This window comes from Rosa chinensis, chromosome 6 (assembly GCF_002994745.2).
Source record: "Rosa chinensis cultivar Old Blush chromosome 6, RchiOBHm-V2, whole genome shotgun sequence".
NCBI classification, from domain to species: Eukaryota; Viridiplantae; Streptophyta; class Magnoliopsida; order Rosales; family Rosaceae; genus Rosa; species Rosa chinensis.
In genome coordinates this window covers 23,100,440-23,123,081 of record NC_037093.1, presented here as the reverse complement: position 1 = coordinate 23,123,081, position 22,642 = coordinate 23,100,440, and the positions used below count along the sequence as shown (strand labels likewise).

The 22,642-nt window shown below is 38.1% G+C and overlaps 2 protein-coding genes and 1 non-coding gene across 4 annotated transcripts; 2 read left to right on the top strand and 1 right to left on the bottom strand.

The window, feature by feature from the left end:
• The first annotated feature begins 973 nt into the window (after positions 1-973).
• On the top strand, positions 974-1,978 carry LOC112171075 (NAC domain-containing protein 71). The gene has a single exon (XM_024308312.1). The coding sequence runs from the start codon at positions 974-976 to the stop codon at positions 1,976-1,978; it is 1,005 nt and encodes a 334-aa protein (XP_024164080.1).
• Positions 1,979-4,129: 2,151 nt separating this feature from the next.
• On the top strand, positions 4,130-4,202 carry TRNAE-CUC. The gene has a single exon. It is a non-coding gene; the product is annotated as a tRNA-Glu (tRNA).
• A 588-nt stretch (positions 4,203-4,790) lies between these two features.
• LOC112173406 (chromatin remodeling protein SHL) lies at positions 4,791-8,507 on the bottom strand. 2 transcript variants are annotated; one of them, XM_024311023.2, is made up of 5 exons: positions 8,268-8,507; positions 7,824-8,169; positions 7,260-7,328; positions 5,655-5,722; positions 4,791-5,000 (listed from the first exon to the last, which is right to left on the bottom strand). In XM_024311023.2, the coding sequence occupies exons 1-5, from the start codon at positions 8,338-8,340 to the stop codon at positions 4,966-4,968; spliced, it is 591 nt and encodes a 196-aa protein (XP_024166791.1). In that variant the 5' UTR covers positions 8,341-8,507; the 3' UTR covers positions 4,791-4,965. The 2 variants fall into 2 exon arrangements, with proteins under 2 accessions (XP_024166791.1, XP_024166788.1); XM_024311020.2 differs by having other exon boundaries at positions 5,655-5,790; positions 8,268-8,504.
• Between the last annotated feature and the right edge of the window lie 14,135 nt (positions 8,508-22,642).

Here is a 22,642-nt window from a genome sequence, read left to right as displayed (position 1 = left end):
ATTTTACAGCAACAAAGTTAAGTGTCACAAAATTTTACTTGGAATTTCTTCATGTAGGTTTAAATTGTTTTAGCAAATTACCCATGTAGCACTTGATAATTTTATTATTTGGAGAATGAGAGTGATTAACAGCAGGAGCATTGTTAGGGTAAATATGATAACAAATAAAAAGGGCCTTAGAGAATAAGTCAGTTGAAGGAGAAGAGTTGTGAGAAGCAATATTCAATTTAGGAAAGAGTGATGCCAGTCAGAAGGATTAAAATGCCAAATATCTCTAGAAAAAAGGGCAAGATCGATCAATATAGATATTTGTGAAGACATTGTCTCTTGTTTTAAGACGACCATGAATAAGCTGCCAAGCAAAAACCTTGATTTTAGGGGGTAGAGGGAGTTTCCACATCCTAGTTAGCAGTGTCGATCTGAATGAGTAGGATAGTTGCTAGCAAGCAAATTAGAGGCTGACTTAATAGTAAACTTTTCATGACTAGTAGGTCCCCAGGCAAAATGATCTTTAAAGTTAAAATGGGAGAGAGGCATAGCAGAAATATGATCAATAACTTGATTAGGTAGAATGCGATGAATTCTATTAGGATTCCAGCGTCTATCCACAATAAAATCTGCAACAATAACATTTAAATCTAGACAGCGTTTTAAACTATCCGGAACTAAATTAAAAAAAGAGAAATGGTACAATTAAAAAGCCCAAAATTAATCTCCTGGCCATTTCCAACAATCTAGTATATCCCTTGTTGATTAGGAAACTAAGCCAATAAAAATAATATAAAAAAGAAACTAAACCGACAACCTAGGCCAATATATGAGAATAAAAAACAATTCGGGAAACCCGAGCAATCCCTAACCCAATGGGAATCACCCAACATATATAAATAGGAGAGACCAGAAGTGCTGATTTCCTCACCCAATTCTTTCCTTTCCGAAATTCCTCCTCTCTAGGGCTTGTCTCCTAATTGGGATGGGTTATCCGATCGGGTACAGGTTTCATCCTACAGATGAAGAACTTATAGGTTACTTTCTCTACCACAGGGCCAGGATGGGCAATCAGTTCCACTCGAATGAGATCTCCGAGTATTCGGAGTTTTACGGCCAAGAAGAACCCTGGGTTGTTTGGGACAAGAACGGTGGTTCCAGCGTGGATGATGGAGAGCCTCTATTTTTCTTCACCAAACGCAAGAAATTGAACCCCAATAGCAAGCGGTTTGATCGCAAAGTAGGCTCGGGAACGTGGAGCGGGCAATTTTCTAGAGAGGTTGTGGCCGAGAATAGAGACACCGGATGTCGTATTACTGGGATGAGGAGGGAATTTAGGTACGAGGGTGGCTGTGATCCTGAACAAAACAACTCTTGGTTGATGCAAGAGTACGAGTTGTGTGCCACTGACGTCTTGGTGTTGTGCACCTTGAAGAAGAACCTAAGAAAAGCACGATCATCAACATCAACAGCTACTACTAGTAGTTCTCAGACCAATGGTAAGAAGAGGAAGAGGATTGTTGATAATCAACCGAGAAAAACCAAGGCAGTGAGATCAGAAAAGGCTGAGACTTGTGAGGAACAACAATCCACCATCTGTGTCGATCTTACAGATCTGGAAGAGACCAATTCCGAGAGTCGAGACCATCAGTTGCTGCAAGTTGTTGATGAAGATTATCATCCTGAGCTCTATCTTGAGTTGCATCCCGATCTCGTTCAGAGCAATGAGCATCTGTTTTTTATGGAGGAACTTTTTGCACCAAGTCCTCTAAATGTTCAGGATCCTCTTCCACACTTGGAGTCGAATGAGTCTCAGTCTCAGGATCAATCATATGTCAGCACTAATGATCAATTTCAGGATCATTCATATGAAGACAATAGCTTCATGAGTTTCCTATCCACTGAATTTCAACATCAGTTAGGCGAAGACAACAACTTCAGCTTTGTATCCAGTGATCAATTCTTGGACTGCAACGACTTAACATGGTAGACTACTAATACTGATCATGGGTGTCAGTATGGGCTATATCAGTGAATGAGGGATTCATGAGAGTTTAATTTGTAAATGTACTGCTTTGTGCAGGGTTGTATGTAAATTTTATGTTAATTCAATGAAAATTCAAAGGACTTTTGTTGTTATATCAATCAAATCTCAATTTCTTACCCTTCAAGTTGTATTTCATTTTCTTCTTTTTCTTGTGATAACTGACTTGTTTTGAAAAGCCTTATATTGAGTATAGGGTTGCAGAGCCACACCAAAAAACAAAAGAACATAGGGTTGCAGGGTAAACGTACATGTCATTTCTTTTAATTTCGAAATCTGAGCAGCAAATTGCTTTTCTGTAATTCTAATTTTACTGAAATCTTGGATAATTGAATGGATTCTAAGTTCTGTTATTAGCTGCAAGATGAGCTTTAATTTGTATAAAGGTCTCTTTCGCTCCAAGTCTCTGTGGTTGGAGATTTAATTGTAACATGTTTTGTTATTTTGAGATAAAGAAAAAAGAAAAAAAGTCTACATAGAGATAAAAGACAGCGCTTCACCGTCTTTGAATTTAAAATGGAATCCGACTTTCTGCTTGGATGGTCTCAAAATTACTATTTGTAACATAGACTGCAATTAAAGAAGAAGCCTTACGTGATATCTAAGCTCTTTGAAGTAATAGGAATCTGGTGAGACTTGAGAATTCCAGGCAACCGGAAAACCCATGTCTTTTATAACATTTGAAGAGTACTTGGTAACGAAGAAAGTGTGGATGGTTGGGGAGGAACACTTGAGATCGCGTGTGTGTATATATAGATGATGAAAGAATATGCTGATTACCATAATATAAATATATACACTTATTTCACTCAGGTGCTGAGTTGTGTGTAAGCATCATTCCCTACCTGCATTGGAGAGCAAACAAGAAAGGAGCCACCTGATGTGAAATTTCAACCTAACAAAAGTTTGCACGTAAGCAAATAGTGCAATACCATAGGTATTCTCGTTTCAGCTACAATTTTTTTTATTTTTTCAATTTCCTAAAACAACCGTCTATTGAAATTTCGTTATATCTTCTGGAGTTAATTAGTAGTTGTAAGTTGGTACTAATCATACTCAATTTTTCCCTTTTGAAGCAATTGGATACCATTCATAAAATATAACTTGGCAACAATTAAGATTTGCAAGAAAAAGTTTGATCAGATTAAAAACTAAAAATGATCGATCCTGCACTAGTTTTTGTTCGATCTGTTCCAAGATATTTACGAGAGTCAAGTGACTCAAACCAATGACACACAATATAATCACTTGCAACTTTAAATTTTCAAGTGGGGGTTCCTTTTAGTTAGATTGTCAAAGCATAATGTTTACCAATTAAGAAATATACAGACTCACTATACAAATACAATTAAGTTCTTACCATGTGACCTCAAACTTAAATGCCTAGTCTCTTGCCAATTCCCGCACAAAATTTTCTCCATAGTATCCTGTCCTCAATTATATGGTTTAAAAGGGGACAATGTAGTGATTATAGTGAGCTAATAATCCATTTTGAATATGTTCCTACTGCTATTCTATTAATTCGGTGGAAACCTAGCATGACTACAGTTGGATAAATATGATAAATATGATATCAAAAGATCCTAGCCCCAAATCCATCCAGCTATGAATTTTACAAACTCTCTTATTCATGATGAAATTGGTTTGCACCGTCCTTGCAGAGGTACTTGACTGGGCTTTCTGCCTCCATAACTAATTGTCATCTCAGAGAAGCAACCTCCATGCATGTTGCTTTCTAGAAGGTGGAAATTGGTGCACGTTTTTTTCCAGCTGCACTGAATCTTCTTGCTGTCAAAAGGAGAAAGTTTTCCAACCCATCCATGGAGTGTTGACGTGTTGTCGATCATCTGCCTTGTGCTACCCTAATGGTTTTCCAGGATATATATGTAGTAATGTAAAGACTGGTTGCACTAACCAGAAGATTCTGAGGTTTTTCACAAACAGTTCGAAAGACCATCGAAATAAGCTGCTCCCATAATAGTAATGCTTGATTTCCGAGAAAGGATGGGTTTTTATGTTGATGTAGGAAAGCTGAAAGTCAGAATTGTTTTTCTCCTTCCAAGATATATAATTACAGCTGAACAATACATCAACGTATCCGTTGTAGTCTAGTTGGTCAGGATACTCGGCTCTCACCCGAGAGACCCGGGTTCAAGTCCCGGCAACGGAACTTTTTTCTATTTCAGTCTACACTTTTTTCAGCGCCGTGTTAGTTCATTTTTTTTCTTCTTGCTCCCAAAAAAGACCTATTTATTTTCTGGTTTTTTTTTTTGTTACAACGGATAACCAAAAAACCCAGAAAATTTCTGGTTTAACTACAACGAGAACCTCCTCATACGAGTTCTCTCTCTTTTTGTCCCTAGAACAGGATGGGCAGACACCCACTCAACGCTCATAAAAACCAACTGGAAGGAGTTGAGGGGATTTATTCAAAATTAGCACCTCGTTAACCATTGAACTACAGGCCGCTAAACAATCTTAAGAATCATTGTTGGTACGACACAACTAAAAAGATTAGACAGATAATTTCTGCAACCAACTGCAACTGTGTCTAAATCACTTGACGCTACATCTGGGAGAACAGAACACAAACAATATATACCAAAGTGGAACAGACATTTATGAAACGTCGAAATCTATTGCTACTCTGGTAAGATAATAAATACTTCGGGAATATTCACAAGGGGAAATAGAGGAAAAAGGGAAAATCTACATACATAATTACGCACAACCAAACATCCTTGAAGGTACCAGGGAGTTATCTCAAACCAAATAGACAGCATAAAGTTTTTTTTTTCTCTTTTTCATATTGGTTTTCTGTCTTCTCACTGACTCACAAATGCACCATTTGTGAAGCGGTTATGCCTCTGTGTTGCACAAGCCTGAGAGAACCTCTGATTCCTCCATTGTAACTCTAACTCGTCAACTTTTATTTACAATATCACCTCCGGCGACGTTTTGTCTCCACCTGAAACACATTATGAATGGAAGTCTAGTAATACTGGTAACCAGGGAAGGTAAGTTAATATTCAAAACATATATATAAACCAGCATACATGGTCTGACCTTGTTTACAAGAGATGTTTAAGGCGCACAACATGTCAATGATAAATACCATTTCAATATTTTTCAAAATACTAGTTAACTGCATTAATATCTATATTTATATGAAAAGTATTATGTGCTCTCAATGTACATAACAGAGTAATCCGATTTGTATAAAGTAGCATATATTAAGATGCAACTTTACAACCATAAATTATATGCAAACACATCCAACTATTTTATCTTGGCATTACATTTTCTCATTGACTATGCTATAATATCTATTAAGCATGGTGCACAAAATGCGATTGTTGTGGCAGTGTATAATGAGCTCTTCATATAAATTTTTAATCTCCTGTTTTGTTTTTTTGGGGGAATTAAAAATGCTGATTTTCAAAACTGAAAGTATATATGCTTCACAAAAGCCTTTCTTGAAATCACTCAGTACAATGAGGAGCAAACAGAATATCACAGAAGTTAATAATTTTAATTGCTAGATAGATAAGAAGATCCAAAGTTCTAGATATGCAATGACAAACCTAGATCAATTCATCTAGCACTTAATTTAAAAGTATACCTTTGTATCCAACTGTCTGGAGACAGTATGCGAATTCTCCAACTTCTTTTGTCCCTCGGGAGAACAACCTTCACAAAAAAAGTGGTCAAGTCTTTCAGCTTCCTCTGCACTCATGTCTATACAAGCAGGATGAAACCTGAATCAAATATAGTAAAGTAGTTGCATTGGTAATGTGGTACTGGAATGAAGGAAAAATTACACGTGAAAATAAATAAGTGAAAATAAATAAATGCATATCTGTTAAGAAAAGCATATATATTCAATCATTCCTCCAGTAATCTTCTTTTACTATCTATCAATTCATCACCATAAACACACACTCAGCAAGAAATCTTCTGTTCAATCAATGTCAGCAAAGGGAATTTCAGACAAAACACACATCACATAAAGACCAAAGCTGTAGAAGGGGAAAGCATAAGGCCATGCGTTTTGGCTACTGCCCCTCAAGGCATATGCCCTGTGGCAAGGATACATATGATTTTGAGGCACAAATTAAAATCAAAGTGAACAAGTACTAATTGTGTGACTGCAAAGCACAACGTTTTAATCTTCTGCTGTACCCCCCTATAAAATAAAGGCGCATAAGTCATAACAATGGAAGCAGACCAAGCTTCCACTCCACCAGCTTCTATGAACTAGATACTTGGGTATCTTATAGCCTTACAGGTCTCCTTAATGAGAACATACTATCTCCAACCACCTTTTGTCCAAGCTTACTTAAAATTAGTTCAAATTTGAAGTTTACCTCTGACATCTAAGATCATGCAAACTAACTCATTCAGGCTTCTGAATTTATTCCTATCATGATTTCTCAGAAGAATGCCACTGCTGTACAATTTACTGCATCATATATGAACCATATCCTCTCATAAAATAACTTTATCATCAACAAACACTCAGATGTCTATAACTATGCCTTTCCACTACTCAAAAATCATTCACAACGTATATGGAAGTTCATTGGCATGCATAAAACCCTCAGTAAAAAAAAAAAAAAAAAATCCGCTGTAATTCTTATGTACAAAATGTAATAATTAATGACGTATATAGATCATGCACAAATTGGCTGGAAGAAAAAAAAATATGAGCAAGACATCTTTCAGCAGTTACGGGGATATTCTAATGCAACTAAATTACGTGAAAAAACCATTGAAAAATTGAAATACAAAAAGAAGGAAAACGTTTACATAATAGAAACAACAGTGAACTTGGAATGAAGTTGGTTCCTCAATATTTGACTTCTCTCTTTTCAAGCAAAACAAAAATGTGAAAGTTAAAATCTGACACCCATTCCAATACCATTTATTTCAGCAAAACTGTTTAATACTGTGCCATAACAGAAACTAACTATAAGAAAAAAGCTTGTGAAGGTGCCAGACAAATCCGGCTTAATCAGTCAGAATGCATCTGTGGGCAATGCATAAAACGAGTGAAGTCCTAACTTTAGTGAAACAGCAATTGCAACGAGCAAAATTTCATTAAGCAAAAATCTATCTAAAGCTTATACAAAATATTCACAAGAAAAACTTTCCAACCTTACGATAAAATTTTGAATCCACCATATCTTGAGGCAGAACATGAGTAACTTTAGCAAATCAGACTTACCAATCACTGCAACCTTCACACTGAACCATGAGGTCATCAGGGTTGTAAGGCATCTCACACTTGCAGTACCTACCACATAACAATAAAAACTGTGTTTAACAAGAACAACTCAATAGAACACGAATAAGAACTAGGATTAATATCATTGATCCCAAACTCCAATCACTTGGTGCAACAACGACATTTGTGGGGGAAGGATGCAACAAATGAAATTGTGTGAGTCAAACAGCAAGACACACATACTTTATAGCTATAATAACATCAAGCTGAAATATATAAAACAAAAAGGTATAGTAACAAAAGCAAACGAAATCTTGAAATTTTAAGTTCCATAAACAGATAAAAATCATTTTCAAACATTAAAAGCAAGCCAAAAATCCTTACTTTCGCATTCAATGTCATCTAATTCCAATACACTACTACCCGAATCGCATCGATTAAAGAAGAACAACTGAGTATGAGTATAGGTATACGTATGCAGCAACAATTCCATTGCCATTTTGATTCCAAAATATAAAAGAAGAGAAAAAAAAAACAATTAGAGAAATGGTGAACATCACATACACGGCGACTCGGTCAGGATTGAAGGAACCAGTAGTGGAATTATACTCGAAACGACAAAAGAAGTCGTCGTTTCCAACCGCGTCGAGCTTGCTATACCCCCTGAACGTGTGCACCGTACACTTGCCCTCTATGGTGTCGGCGCTCTGCACGTCGTGGTGGTCGGAGAGAAAAACCTCCTTGGATCCATGGAACTGTCTCCGGCCGCCGATCGACTCCTCCGGCCGGTAGTACCACCGCACGTGGACCTTGACGTTGGCTCCGCGGCTGTCCGCCTCGATCCGCTCGATCTTCGCCACGTAGGACGGCTTCCCCGGCTCCGACGGCCGCATCAGAACGCAGTCGCCGGCTGCGAAAAACACAAAGAAAACCGAATTTACATTTCATTCGAATCTGAATTTGAATTTGAGGTGAGAAATCGAGGAGGGTGGGTGGGTGGGTGGGTACCTCTGACGGTCTTGTTGATGGGTTTGACAGTGTAGGAGTTGAGGGTTTGTCTCGGAGCTTTTGGTTTCGCCATCGAAAATTACAGGCTCATGACCCAGAAACCCAAAAACCCAAAATTGGAAGATTGAAGATTGAAAACCCAAAAACCCAGAAACAATCAAAAATAAAGGATTTTTGTAAAAGTTAAATTCCAAACTAAGGACGGCGTGTTGAGGTTTTGGTTGTTAAAGTGATTGGCTGGGGCGGAGGGGGAGTTTAAGCTTTAAAGTGGACGCGCGCGTACTGGATCATCGTCTCCTCTTTATTTTTTGTTGACTTTTTGGTGAGGAAGTTTTGGGTTCACTCTCGGAGAAGGTACTAGAGGAGTCTAGACTGTTGGGGACTAGTCCTAGGAAGGCATCGATACTTAACCGGCTTTCCTGCCTCGTGATATGTGCGGTCGGATCGCTGCAAATGAACTGTAGTTGAACCAGTTTGAACTGAAATTTTATTTGGTTTCGATAACTATTATTAATTGATATTTTTTAGAGTGGGTAAACTAAATTTTTTTTATGATAAAAAAAAAATCGAGACAAAAAAGTCACCAAAAAAAGAGTTAATTTGATTTAGACAAATACTGAATTTATGGATTAGGTAGGTGTTAGTTAAGAAATATATTAAATCTCAACTCATTGTGCAATTAGAGACGAGTTTTAACTATTATGGCCAAGTGTTTTACTTGTTATATACTAGAAAATGTCTACACACCCGATGGGTGTGAGGGTAGCAGGAAGTTAAAATAGCAATCGTGAGAGTGGAGAGTTTGAAATTGTTATTTTCTTTTATTTTATGTTTTTATTATTTTATTTTATTTTTTACATTTTTGTCCCTGATGTTAAAATGTAATCTATGATATTTTAATATTTGAGGGTTATAAAAGTTAAAAAAATCAGTTTGATAAAAAAAAATCGAGACAAAAAAGTCTCCTAAAACAATTAATTTGATTTTGCCAAATACTGAATTTATAGATTAGATAGATAATAGCTAAGAAATATATTAAATCTCAACTCACTGCGTAATTGGAGACGAGTCTTAACTACTATAGCAAAGTGTTTTACTTGTTATATATATAGGGGGTGTTTTGTTACGTGGGATTGGACATCCTTATAATCGAGGGTAAAAGAAGCTATTCCGTGTTTGGCAACAACAGGAACTCTACTAAATGAGATTCTGGAGTCTCAAAAACTTATAAACACCTCCATAGTGACGCCAAAAACCATAGGATTGTGGAAGCCAATATCTCATTCTTCCACAGTGATGCTCGTCTCCTTCCATCTCTTTTGTTGGTTCAATTTCTGTCCTGTCTCTTGCTCTTCCTCTTAACTTGATTATTTTTCACTCTCCCTTTCAACCCCTCTACGCTCTCAATTCAACATTGACTTCCAACCAAACACAGAGAGTGAAGAAAGCACTGAACTTTGATTCATTTGTGATGAGTTGTTGAGTTTGGGGAGGTCTGGGAAAGACATAATTGGTATTTGGCTGTAAGAATTGAAGAGTTTGAGACATATCCAATTCAGTTCCAAGTCTAGGAAAGGATCTTGCAGGAATTTGGGTTTGTTGATTTGCTTCATTTATGAGATTCAAAATTTTGTGTGTGCGCTATGAATTGCAAGGATTGTGCATATATAAGCATGCATAGATTTGTTGTAGCTCTATATAGAATTTCTTGATTGCTTTTCCATTTCGTTTTCTTCTGTTATTCTTTTTGGAATTTCATATCCAGATCTAACTCCAATCATTCACCATTTCGCCAATCAAATCGTTTTATGCCTAATATCATCCAACACCGAGTAATTTCTTAGTATACCACTTGTTTGGTAAACGAAATACTTGGATTGATTCTTGAAACCAACTAAAGTCGGTTCAATTTCAGCATCGACCCAAAATAGTTGTTAAGTATACCGAAACGACCCCTACTTTATCACATTAAGATTTTCTCTATTGTATATAAGTCAACCTAATTGGTATGCAAAATCAAAATTTGAATATATTTTTGGATTAATTACTGTTTACACCCTATACTTATGGGGTTTCATCGTTTCAGTCCCTGACCTTCGAATTTCACCTAAAAAGTCCATGAACTCTAAATTTCTTTCCAATTGGTCCCTGCCGTCAAAATTTTCTGTTAAAATTGCCGAAAATGTCTATTATGCCCTCACTTAATTTTTTTTTTTTAATTTTTTTTTTCTCTCTCTTTTATTTCTTTTTTTCATTTCACCTCTTGAAGGTCTGTGGATTGGAACCATCTTGATGAGGAGATGAACAAAAGGATGCGAGAGAGCCGGAAGAAGAAGAGGTAAAAAGAAAAAAAAAATGAGAGGAAGAGAAATTTTTTTTTTTAAGTAATTGAGGGTATAATAGACTTTTTAGGGGAAGATAACAGAGTTTTTAACGGATGCTTCACGGCAGGGACCAATTGGGAGGAAATTGAGAGTTTAGAGACTTTTTAGGTGAAATTTGAAGGTTAGGAACTAAAACGATGAAACTGTATAAGTATACGGAGTAAGCAGTATTTAACCCTATATTTTATTATTCTCATTTTTTTTTTAAGTTTTTTTTATGTTGTCTTTTTTATCGATAGGTATGGAATGCTTACGTAGTCCTTGTTATTAGTAAGGAAGGCAAACAAAGGTCAGGGATGGTAGATACATACCGACTAATTACCCTTTCACGCTGAAGTCAGTCACAAGTAGATTTGCATCGTAATGTTAGAGCATATAATCTTACCCAAATAATTTTCTTTGAGGGTTTTAAGGTCTTTACCCAATATGAATTTATAAGATTAGGACATGTCACTACGATGTAGGGAATATTTTCTTCAATAGTTAAAATGTGACGCAAACGTACTTTGACATCTCTATTGGATAAGAAAATATGCTTTACAGCATGGGTTGGAAATAGTTGGTTTGAGCTGTCATCTAGGAAGGGTTGATATTGGCATCCATGACAATGGGCTCGGAACCAAGAAGGACCACCAAGGGGTGACACATTGGATTAGGCCAGGTTGATTTTTCAGGCTTGAGGTTCAGTATCTTGGGTGATATTGCGGGTTTGTCCGTTACATACATAAAATTTAAAAAAATTTTAAAAAAAATTTACAACAATGAGATTTTAAAATTAGACCTCTTTATTCAAAATGTCTTACCAAATCCACCAATGCAATTCCATAAATGTTGACAAAGTAGTGAAATAAAACATTATATCCTTATTTTAACATAAGTATTTTTTCCTAAATGTTAAATATATATTTATTAAAAAAGATTGATCTCACAATAATACAATTATAGAATTGAGAAAAAAAAAATACTAAATCTTTTAAATTTTGAGTTTTCTTTATTTCTTTCTTATAGTAGAATATAAAAATAATTTAAGAAACTAATCTTAGAACTAAAATTAGAAAAAGTGATGACCTAGCCGTCTCTGCTAGGGTTTTTTCATCGTTCTTCTTCGATAAACTACCACACCGTCATTGTCCTTATGGCTGGCAATCCGGCAAGACTTCAACTATCTGACTCTGTGCATGTATCATTAGGTACGGCAGGGCTTGTGGCGCTGCAAGCTGATCGGTGGTACATAGTGGGCAAGCTTCTTGGCCCCAAAGCAAAGTATCCGGGATTCAAAGGTACAATCTCTACTATTTGGAAAAGCAAATATGGGTTGACTATCCAAGACATGGGTGATCGTTTCATTTTTCAATTTGAACGCGAGGCTGAGCGTAATAAGATTTTGCATGGAGAGCCGTGGTTTTATAGGAATACTATGCTATTTCTTGATGCATATGATGGCATTGGGTCAGCGGCAAAGGTTCCATTGAATCTGTTGGAGACATGGGTAGCTGTCAAAAGTTTGCCCATGTGTCTGAGAAACAAGACAGCTTTGAGTTTGGTTACTTCTACTCTAGGCAGGCTGATCAGATTCGACCAAACGATTTTGTATAGGAAGGAAGAAGAACAGCGGATCAGGCTGGTGTTTGATGTTCGTTAGTGCATCCGAGTGTGGAGCTCTTTGAGTTTTCGTCGGTGGTAGTATCGCAATTAACTTTGATCTATGAAAAGATCAAGGGTTTCTATTGCAGCTGTGGTTATTTTGAGCATGGAGAGGCAGGTTGTGATGCATTAATTGTTGACGAAGGAAAAGGATGAGAGCCTTGCACAGTTGCAAGCGGTGGCAATGGTCGGTTTGTCTTTGACAGAGGAACCACAAATCCCTAGACCTGAGGAGGGAGTATAGCAGGAAGAGCGGGGTTTGCTGAAATCGATCGAACCAGCTTCGACTGGTAGTGTTGCAGCCCCGGAAACGGTGGAGATAGTGCCATAGTTCGCTACCTTGTTGATTGGGGGTGCCATATAGACAGATATTCTGTTTGCAGGGTTCAATATGGCTGCTTTCTTGGAGATCTAGGCATCTTAGAATCTCCCAAAACAGACTCGTCAAGTGAATGCTGGGAGTACTTTACATTTGGCTGTAATCAGGCCTTCAAGGTTGGAAGGTAGTGCTGACACAATGGTGGTGGAGTCTTCCAATGTACAAACCTTGGTGCTGGGGATCAAGAGAAAGTCTGTGGAGGTCCTGGGGCGCATTGGTAAGAGGTATGTGTCTCCATTTGAACCTTTGCTTCAAGTTGATGATGGAATGCAACTTGTCTTGCAACACAAGAATGGCAAATTGGTGGTCTCACCAAAGAAGAAGAATTTGGAGCGCTTTAAGGGTAGCAAGAATAAATCCAAATGCGCTAGAGTCCTTGATAAGAAGCTACAGGGGAAGAAATCAAGGAAATGGAAATTAAGGGATAATGACCGGGATGTTCGAACTTCTGCAGCAACTGAGGAGGAGACCGTGGTGAAGCTGAGGCTGAGCAAATGGAGGAACTGCTAAAAGATGGTGGCGCTGCAGGGGATGCTACAACATCCTTATCTACTAGTAATATTTAAATTCTGTTTGGGTCGCAAAATCTAGTGCTCGGTTGATATATTTATTTAACCTGCTTTTGCGTTCATAGGTTTTGTTAGAATAAATGTGCGTGAACTTCCTAAAAGGTGGGTATACCCAGGAGTGCGAGGTTCTATTTGTTTAGAATAAGTTCTTTGTATGTCCTAAAGAAAGGCTCTTTCTGTCGGTCCCTTTGGGCTGTGTCATTTCTGGTACTGCTTGCTGAATTATAAAATTGGATGACCTATTTCGATTAAAAAAAAAAAAGATTAGAAAAAGTGTTTAAGTTTTATTTATTTTATTTTTCTGAGTAGTTAAATAAAGGATTAAATATTTGTTACTCCTCAAATTTTTCCCAAACAGTTTAGTCCCTCGCCTTTTAAATTAAACTGGATAATCCTTATTTCTCTCTAATTCTCACACAACATCTCCAAAATGCCTATTATACCCCTCACTTTCACTTGTTTTTTTTCCTTTCTTTCTCTTTTTTCTAATTTCTCTCTCTCTCTCTCTCTTTTTTTTTTTCTACTTCTCTCTCTCTCTTCTCTTCTCTCTGCGCACAACGCAAGTCAAAAGCAAAATGGGACAGGGAAGCTCCAAAGAAGACACTGGTGTTTCTTCAGCTTCATAGTCGTCCTCCAAAGCAGGAGGATGTGGAGGAGGATGAAGCTCCAAAATATTGAAGGAAGCAAATTGAAACAAATCAAGCAGAAGAGCTGTCCTTTTCTTAGCTCACTACAACACAAAAATCCCAGTTACAATTAACCTTCAAAACCAGCAACAAACCACCAAACAACAAATTTGAATTTCCTCCCCGTAGCTCTAAACCCCAAAATAGATGACACCCAAAACCCAATTCAGAAAATAGAGAACAACCCAACCAAATTGGAGGAACATGCGGGGAATTCTGGAGCGGGAGGTGTGAAGGTGGCGATCGAGCTGCTGCTTGAGGTCGTTGAAGAGGCCGCACCTATCATCGAAGTTGTGGGAGTTGGGGGAAGGGAAAGGTTGTCGTGGCGGTGGAATCAGAGGAAAATGTCCCAGGCGTGACTGCATTGGGATTGGTTGAGGTTGGAGTATTGTTCGAAAATGTCGAGCAGTTGATGGAGAGGGGTGTAAAGGTGAGGTGCTTGATAGACACTGCGGTGGAGGAACAGACAGAGATGGGTGGCGTCCTCGCTATGGCTGAAGTAGTCGGAGACGAGAAGAGTGAGGGAGTTGGACTGGGCGTGGCGTCCTTAACGAGAGAGAAAGAGAAGCAGAAAAAATAAATTAAAAAAATGATTAAAAAAAAGAGAAAAAAAAGAAAGAAAGAGGAAGTAGGGGTATAATAATCATTTTGGGCATGTAGTAGACCTGTTGTGTGAGAATTAGAGAGAATAAAGACTTTTTAGTTTAATTTAAAAGGCAAGGGACTAAACTGTTTTTAAGGGAAAAGTTTGAGGAGTAACAAGTATTTAATCCTTAAATAAAATTAAGGACTAATTCAGTTTACCCCCCTGAGGTTAAGGGTCGTCATCATGTTAGTCCCTCGAGTTTCAATTTAATCAGTAACACCCTTGTACTCTCCAAATTCATCATCCGTGTCCAATTTCTACCATTCCGTCCAATTTGCACCGTTAAGTCTGACTTTTGAGGGCTAAAATGGTCATTTCAAGACCAAAAAAAAAGATTTTTTTTTCTTTTTTTCGTTTTTTTTTTTTTTGTGTTTTTTTTTTCTTTTTCTTCTCTTATTATTATTATTATTATTATTATTATTATTATTATTATTATTTTTTATAATTTTGTCTTCAACCTATACACCACAAGTTATAATAGGTTTATAAAAACAAAACAAAAAAACTCTAGGTGGTCAAAAAGCCGCTCGCTGGTCTACGATATTTGTGATATATCTCTGATAAAGCAAAGAATTTTAGGATATATCTGTAAAATATAATAGGTTTATAAAGTGAAGAATTTTAGGATATATCCCCAATAAAGTGAAGAAATATCTATAAAATATGATTAAAAAAATAAATACATATATTTCTTCACTTTATTGGGGATATATTCTAAAATTCTTCGCTTTATCGGAGATATTCCACAAATATCGTAGACCAGCGAGCGAAGAATTTTAGGATATATCTCCAATAAAGTGAAGAAATATCTGTATTTATTTTTTAATCATATTTTACAAATATTTCTTCACTTTATTGGGGATATATCCTATTATTCTTCACTTTATAAACCTATTATATTTAATAGATATATTTTACAAATATATCCTAAAATTTTTCGCTTTGTCGGAGATATATCACAAATATCGTAGACCAGCAAGCGACTTTTTAACCACCTAGAGTATTTTTTTTTTTTATAAACCTATTATAGGGTTTATTTGTAACCAGCCAGCGAAAAATTTTAAGATATATTTGTAAAATATATCTATAAAATATAACAGGTTTATAAAGTGAAGAATAATAGGATATATCCCCAATAAAGTGAAGAAATATTTGTAAAATATGATTAAAAAAATAAATACAGATATTTCTTCACTTTATTGGGGATATATCCTAAAATTCTTCGCTCGCTGGTCTACGATATTTGTGGAACATCTCCGATAAAGCGAAGAATTTTAGGATATATCCCCAATAAAGTGAAGAAATATATTTATTTATTTTTTAATCATATTTTATAGATATTTCTTCACTTTATTGGGGATATATCCTAAAATTCTTCACTTTATAAACTTATTATATTTTACAGATATATCCTAAAATTCTTTGCTTTATCGGAGATATATCACAAATATCGTAGACCAGCGAGCGGCTTTTTGACCACCTAGAGTTTTTTTTTTTGTTTTTATAAATCTATTATAACTTGTGGTGTACAGGTTGAAGACAAAATTATAAAATAATAATAATAATAATAAGCGAAGAAAAAGAAGAAAAAAACAAGAAAATAAAAAAATGGAAAAAAAAATTTAAATGAAAAAAAAAACAGAAAAAAATGCAAAAAAAAAACAAAACCAAAAAAAGAAAAAAAAATTCTTTTTTTTTTGTCTTGAAATGACCATTTTAGCCCTTAAAAGTCAGACTTAACAGTCCAAATTGGACGGAATAGTAGAAATTGGACACGGCTGATGAATTTGGAGAGTACAAGGGTGTTACTGATTAAATTGAAACGTTAGTCCCTCGAATGATGACGACCCCTAACCTCAGGGGGGTAAACTGAAATTAATCCTAAAATTAATTTACATTACAAAATAAAAAAATAAAAAATAGTCAAATTTGTTCAAGTAAAACCCTAATTTGTGTTTGGCCCAAACTCTAGGTTACTTGACCTAGTGGGGTAATAGGGTTTAATTAGAAGAGTCTAGAGATTATCTTTCCTTATATGATTAAGACTCTATGTATTGTAATCCTCTCTATAAAGAGGCCCATATTATCAATGAGAACACACAGCGATTTTCTCTCAATTTCGTTTCCCTAAAACACGTTATCAGCACGAGCCCTAACCCTAGCCTTAAAAACCAAAACCCCAAAAAGTGATCAAGCTTCATCGGATTAGCCTCGCCTGCGCTACTACTGCTCCCCGCGAGTGTGCCTTGCATCTACTGTCCTCATAGACCAACGCTCACTCGCTACCTCCGCAGGATCCTCGTGGCCATGCGGCATCTCCGCAACATCCTCGGGGTCCCGCGGCATCCCCGCAACATCCTCGCGACCAAGTGACCCCCAGACGCCGCCACCGCACGGCCTCGCGAATCCAAGGCCCCGCGACCCCACGACTTCACTACCACACTGCAATCTTACAAGTCTGCTCGATTGCACTAGGACTGAAGCTCGTCTCCAATCCTATGACAAGGATCAAATACGTTCTGCAATCCTAAGAGGTATGTTTTACTAAAAGTTCCCGTTTTTGAAGTTTTCATTCTTTTTCTTCTTTTCTCGGGGACTTGCAACCTCCCTTCTTCTACCCCCCTTTCTCCATCATAGGGGAGACCAATAGCCGAACTATGGGGGTTCGTGCTCACTCCAAGCTTAGAGCTTGTTGAGATCTCCAAACTTAGAGTTTGTAAAGAATTTATGATCGACCACTTGCGTCATTGTTTCGATCGAATCCAATACCTCTTGGAATTGAATTTCTTGGAAGCAATTATGCTCAGAAATTCCTAATTTCTTGGAAGCGATTACGCTCAGAAATTTTATATGTTTTCGTGGTAGCCTATTTCGCTCCGAAACTAACCCTAATTTCTTGTTCTCTTTCAAGATGAGTAACCTGAACAAATTGGACTTTGCTCCATTGGGAGCAACTGGCTCTGGATATCACAGATGGGTTCATGATGTCCGCTAGCATCTCAAGGTCGATGAAATCCTGGATATGATTCTCGCGCCTAGCCAAGACATGTTAACTATTAAGCAAGTTCAAGCTTTGGAAGCAAATAGAGCAGCCTTAGAAGAAAATAAGGCGAAAGCCATCATCTTAATGAATCGTCATATGGATGATTTGCTCCAATTGAGTGTATGAATGAAGAAGACCCCAGAAGGCTGTGGGTCTCACTCGAAGATAGATTTGGCAACCTCCGTGACTCCCTGCTTCCTGACCTAGAAGTGAGATGGCATAGCCTCTGCTTCAGTGATTTCAAGTCAGTTCTTGACTACAATTCGGAAGCACTTCGCATTAAATCCTTTATGGAATTCTATGGTAAAGAGATCACAGATGCGATGTTGATTGAGAAGACTCTCTCTACCTTCCCCATCTCTGCATTGATGGTTGTTAAGAACTATCGAATCGAGGTCACTGTAGGACGGATCACAAGGTTTCATGAGCTCATTGGAGATATGAATGTCGCTGAAAAGCACGACAACATACTTGTGAAGAACTATAATTCGAGATCCGTGGAAACAGAGCATATTCCGGAATCCAAGTATAGTCGCGCCCCTAAGAGAAGGCGCCAAGAGCGAAACCTTAACCTTAGGGATACTTCTGGATGTTCTAGTCCATATAATCGCTCTACTTGGGAAGGTAACCGCCAATATAGGCGAATATGGAACTGAAGAGGTCAACGTGGAAAAAGATAGGGAGGCAACGCCTCTGGCCATGTTGGTGGCGTCACCAACACTAAGAGCCATCTAAATGATGTTTTCGAAACGCCTCAATCAATGAAGTCTAAGCAAAGAGATGTATGTTCTCGATGTGGAGTGTCTGATCATTGGGCACACATTTGTAGAGCTCGTGAAGAACTTGTCACCGCCTACAAAGCATATTGTGAAGCAAGAGAAGCTCACTATGTGGAACAAGAAGATCAAGAAGATGATCTAGAGTGAAGGGTTGAAGACTACAAATCTAGCTGAGATCAATAGATCGTCAATTCTGTTTAAGTCTTTTATTTTTCCAAGAGATGTAATAGGCAATTGCCATATACTTTGTAGTAAATGCCAATGGCGTAGTCTTTCTTCAAAGTAGGCTCACCCAAAGTAAGGGTGATGTCTAGGAAGGTTCTGAGATTAGTGGTACTTAAGCGAGCCTTGCTCCACCGACATCTCTTTGCTCACCTGGTCACATTTATTTTGGAATTACCGAAATAAGTTAGACGAATACCATTGTTTTGCATTAGCTAGCATTTTGGATTAGATTTTCTTTGGTTAAAGAGACAATGATGTAACTCCGTTGGCTTATGAATAAAATTTCAAGTTCTTTTCATTATGACTCAATTTTGATTCTGAGCATATTACTTTTGTGACTACAATGGCTGCGTCATCAGTATTAATTTAAGGACATGGAATAGCCCAAGTTCCCCTTGCCAAAAGGCACCTTGATTATTGTCGCAAAAACTCTCTACGCTCCTAGGGCAAATCACACCTATGAATTGCCAATGGAGTCCATGCAAAAACGCATGTAGAGAACGGAAATGAGTTCCTTTGCAATACCTCTAATGATTGTGAACAAATGCGCATCTTAGAGAAGTTTGTGTGTCTCTCTATTGGACTCTATGTCACTATTCAAACTATTAAATCAAATAAAGTCATGAGAGAAGATCTCTTGGATTTAGACACATATTGGTTTTGTCACGACAGGATAGGTCATCCTAGTCATGATATGATGATCCATCTACTAAAGACTTCACATGGACATCCTTTCTCTCGAGCGACATGAATCATGAATCAAAAGTTGATTCCTAGACTAAGTGTGATCGACGCTGCTGCCTAGGGAACCGTCTCTGTCCACCACCAGCCTAGGGCTGGCGCAGTCCCTATCCATAACGTCATGGATGGCGCCCCAGGTGATGCTGCAATCACCAACTTGCTTCAAATAGCGTTTCAGACGCTCAGGCCTAACCAAAATTCTCATTAGTTGCTTCTAAAGCCTCTCGCTTGTTTTACAAAGCTTGTTCCTTAGGGAAATTAGGACTAAAACTATCCTATGCAAAGGAAATGAACATACTTATTCTGTTCTTACATAGAATCCATGGGGATTCTGTGGATTGATTCAACCAACTTGCGGACGCTTAAATATTTCATGATGTTGGTTGACACGCAAACACGCTGATCACGTGTTGTGCCATTGTCCATATATAAATGCTGCTTATGCTACACTCCTAGCACATATCATATGACAATGGGCTCACTCCCCGGATCATCCTATACAGTCAATTGGATTTGACTATGCTAGAGAGTTTATATCGAAAGATTTTCGATGGATATTGCAATGAGACTGATGTTGGACATCATATTCCCATGTACACACCCAAATGGTCTTGCGAAAACGACTACGTTGGTAGTCCGGACATTGGTAATGCGCATCAATCTCCTTATATTCGCTTGGGGTGATGCAATATCGCATGCAGCTATGCTAATTCGTCCACGACCCACCGCCACTCAATGTATCTCTGCGTTACAGCTAGTGACTGGGTACAAGTATCGTACTTACGCATATTTGAGTGAGCCATTTATGTGCCAATTGCACCGCCACAGCGCTCTATGGTGGGTCCTTACAGAAGAATGGGCAACTACGTTAGATTTGAGACTCCAACAATCGTCCTCCACTTAATGCCCTTGCAAGGCAATCTCATTACCGCTAGATTTGCTGGTTGTCACTTTGGTGAGATAGTCTTCTGGTCGTTAGGGGGAGAAAAGAACATCAATGTTCAGCAGGAATGACAGGAATTGTCGTGGACTGTCCCCACTATGTCTCATCCCTATCCCTACTAAAATGACGAGATCACACAAATTTGCTGCGAACATGCCTGCAAGGAAGGACGTCCCTACGAGAGGACGTAGAACCACCCTACACGGAGGTAGGCATGGCGCCAATGCCGAAGAGAGTGGCACTCTGGCGTTATAGGTCATGGTCCCAGCTAGGATGCGTGGGAGGCCCTTGATTTCGAAGGATACTTTGGCACATTCCAATCCTTTGATCATCAAGACTCAAAATCCGTCTCATGAGAATCTTCCGGATTATGGTTATCGTTGGGGGACACCTCAACGTCAGAAACCTATTCCTAAGAATATAGAGCTATATGAAAATTACACTAGTGTATATGAGACGTGGGATAGAAACTCCATCATAACTGATGATATAGTTGCGAATTTCGTTGCGCATGAGTTTGTTGAGTCAAATGATATCGAACCACGCTCTGTTGATGAATGAATGCCAACATAGAGAAATTTGGCCTAAATGGAAAGATGCGATCTAGGTTAAGTTGGATTCTCTAATGAAGAGGAGGGTTTTTGAGCCAATGATGCCAACACCTCCTAACATTAAACCTATTGACTAATGGGTCTTCGTTAGAAAGCGTAGTGAGAAAAAGATATGGTAATCTCGCCTTATGGCGCAAGACTTCTCATAAAACGCCCCGGAATAGACTATGATGAGACATATTCTCTCGTAATGGATGTCATTGCACTCCACTACCCTGTCAGTTTGGTAGTTTTCGAATAACTGATCAAGCAACTTACAAATGTGGTCACTACATATCTCTATGGGGGTCTAGATATGGAATATACATGAACGTTCACAGTGAACTTCATTTACCCAAGTCAAGTGGCTCTAGACCACGGAGTGCATTTACAAAGAGGTTGAAACGCTCGCTAAAATGATTACTTGATTGGGAATGGATATGCCCGCGCGTTTCCATAACAAGTTTTGGATTCCATCACGGTTCATGTTGGACATGATCTTCATTAGAAGCCCTTAAAAAGTTAAGGGAAACTGCTTAACACTTCAAATCCGAGTTTGAGATGAAGGATTTTGGGGGAACACGATTATGCCTTGGTTTGGAACTTGAGCATCGTGTTAATAGATGCTTAGGCATTTTGACAAGGTCAAACCTTCAAGCACCCCCATGATCGTTCTTAGTCTTGATCCTAAAAAGGATCCTCTTCGTCTGAAGGATGATGACGAAGATGTGCTAGAGGTAGAAGTGCCCTACTTGAGTACAATAGGCGCATTATTGTACTTAGCTGGCACAAGACCAGACATCTCATTTGCAGTGAACTTGTTAGCTAAGGTATAGCTCTGCGCCAACACGACGTCATTTGATTGGTGTAAAAGATATCTTTCGGTACTTGAGATATACAATTGATATGGGCTCGTTCTATCCCTACAGAGAGATGATGGATTCAGACCCATCACACACCAAGAACGCCGCTAACACTGGCCTGTGTCTACTATCCCCATCCCAAAGCGACATAAGTGTTTTGGAAGGTTTTGCTGATGTTGGGTATTTCTCTGACCCATACAAAGGTCATTCCTAAACTGGTTAAGTGTTCACCATGGGTAAAGATTGTGATATCTTAGAGGTCTACAGAACAGTCCTTAGTCGCTATATCTTCGAACCATGCAGAGATTATTGCTCTTCATGAAGTGGTTCGTGAATGTTTATGGATTGGATCCATAATTATGCATGTTCGAACAATTATGGTTTGAAGTCTACCACAAGATGAGCCTACGAGCATTTAGGATAATGTTGTTCGTTTTGAACAAATGAAGCAAGGCTACATCAAAAGCGGCAACATTAAGCATAATCAGCAACAACAGACTCTCCTCAAATACCAAAGTGAACTAGGTTCGATCTGAGGACAGTATGGCAAGACTTGCTCACTAAGTCATTGCCTAAATTTCACTTTCAAGAAACATGTTGGTAGTATCGTTTGCGGAAGTTATCCGAACTCCAATGATCGTAGTCATCAGGGGGAGGTGTCTACATGTATGGTCTCGAAACGTGAAGGGTGTGTTGTGCTCTTTTTCCCCTTCGACCGAGGTTATTTTTGTCCCACTGGGTTTTTGTTACTCGGCAAGGTTTTTAGAGAGACAACGAGAGAAGCACCGCGTTTGGGCAACACAAGGGGGAGTGTTCAAGTATAACCCTAATTTGTGTTTGACCCAAACTCTAGGTTACTTGACCTAATGGTAATAGAGTTTAA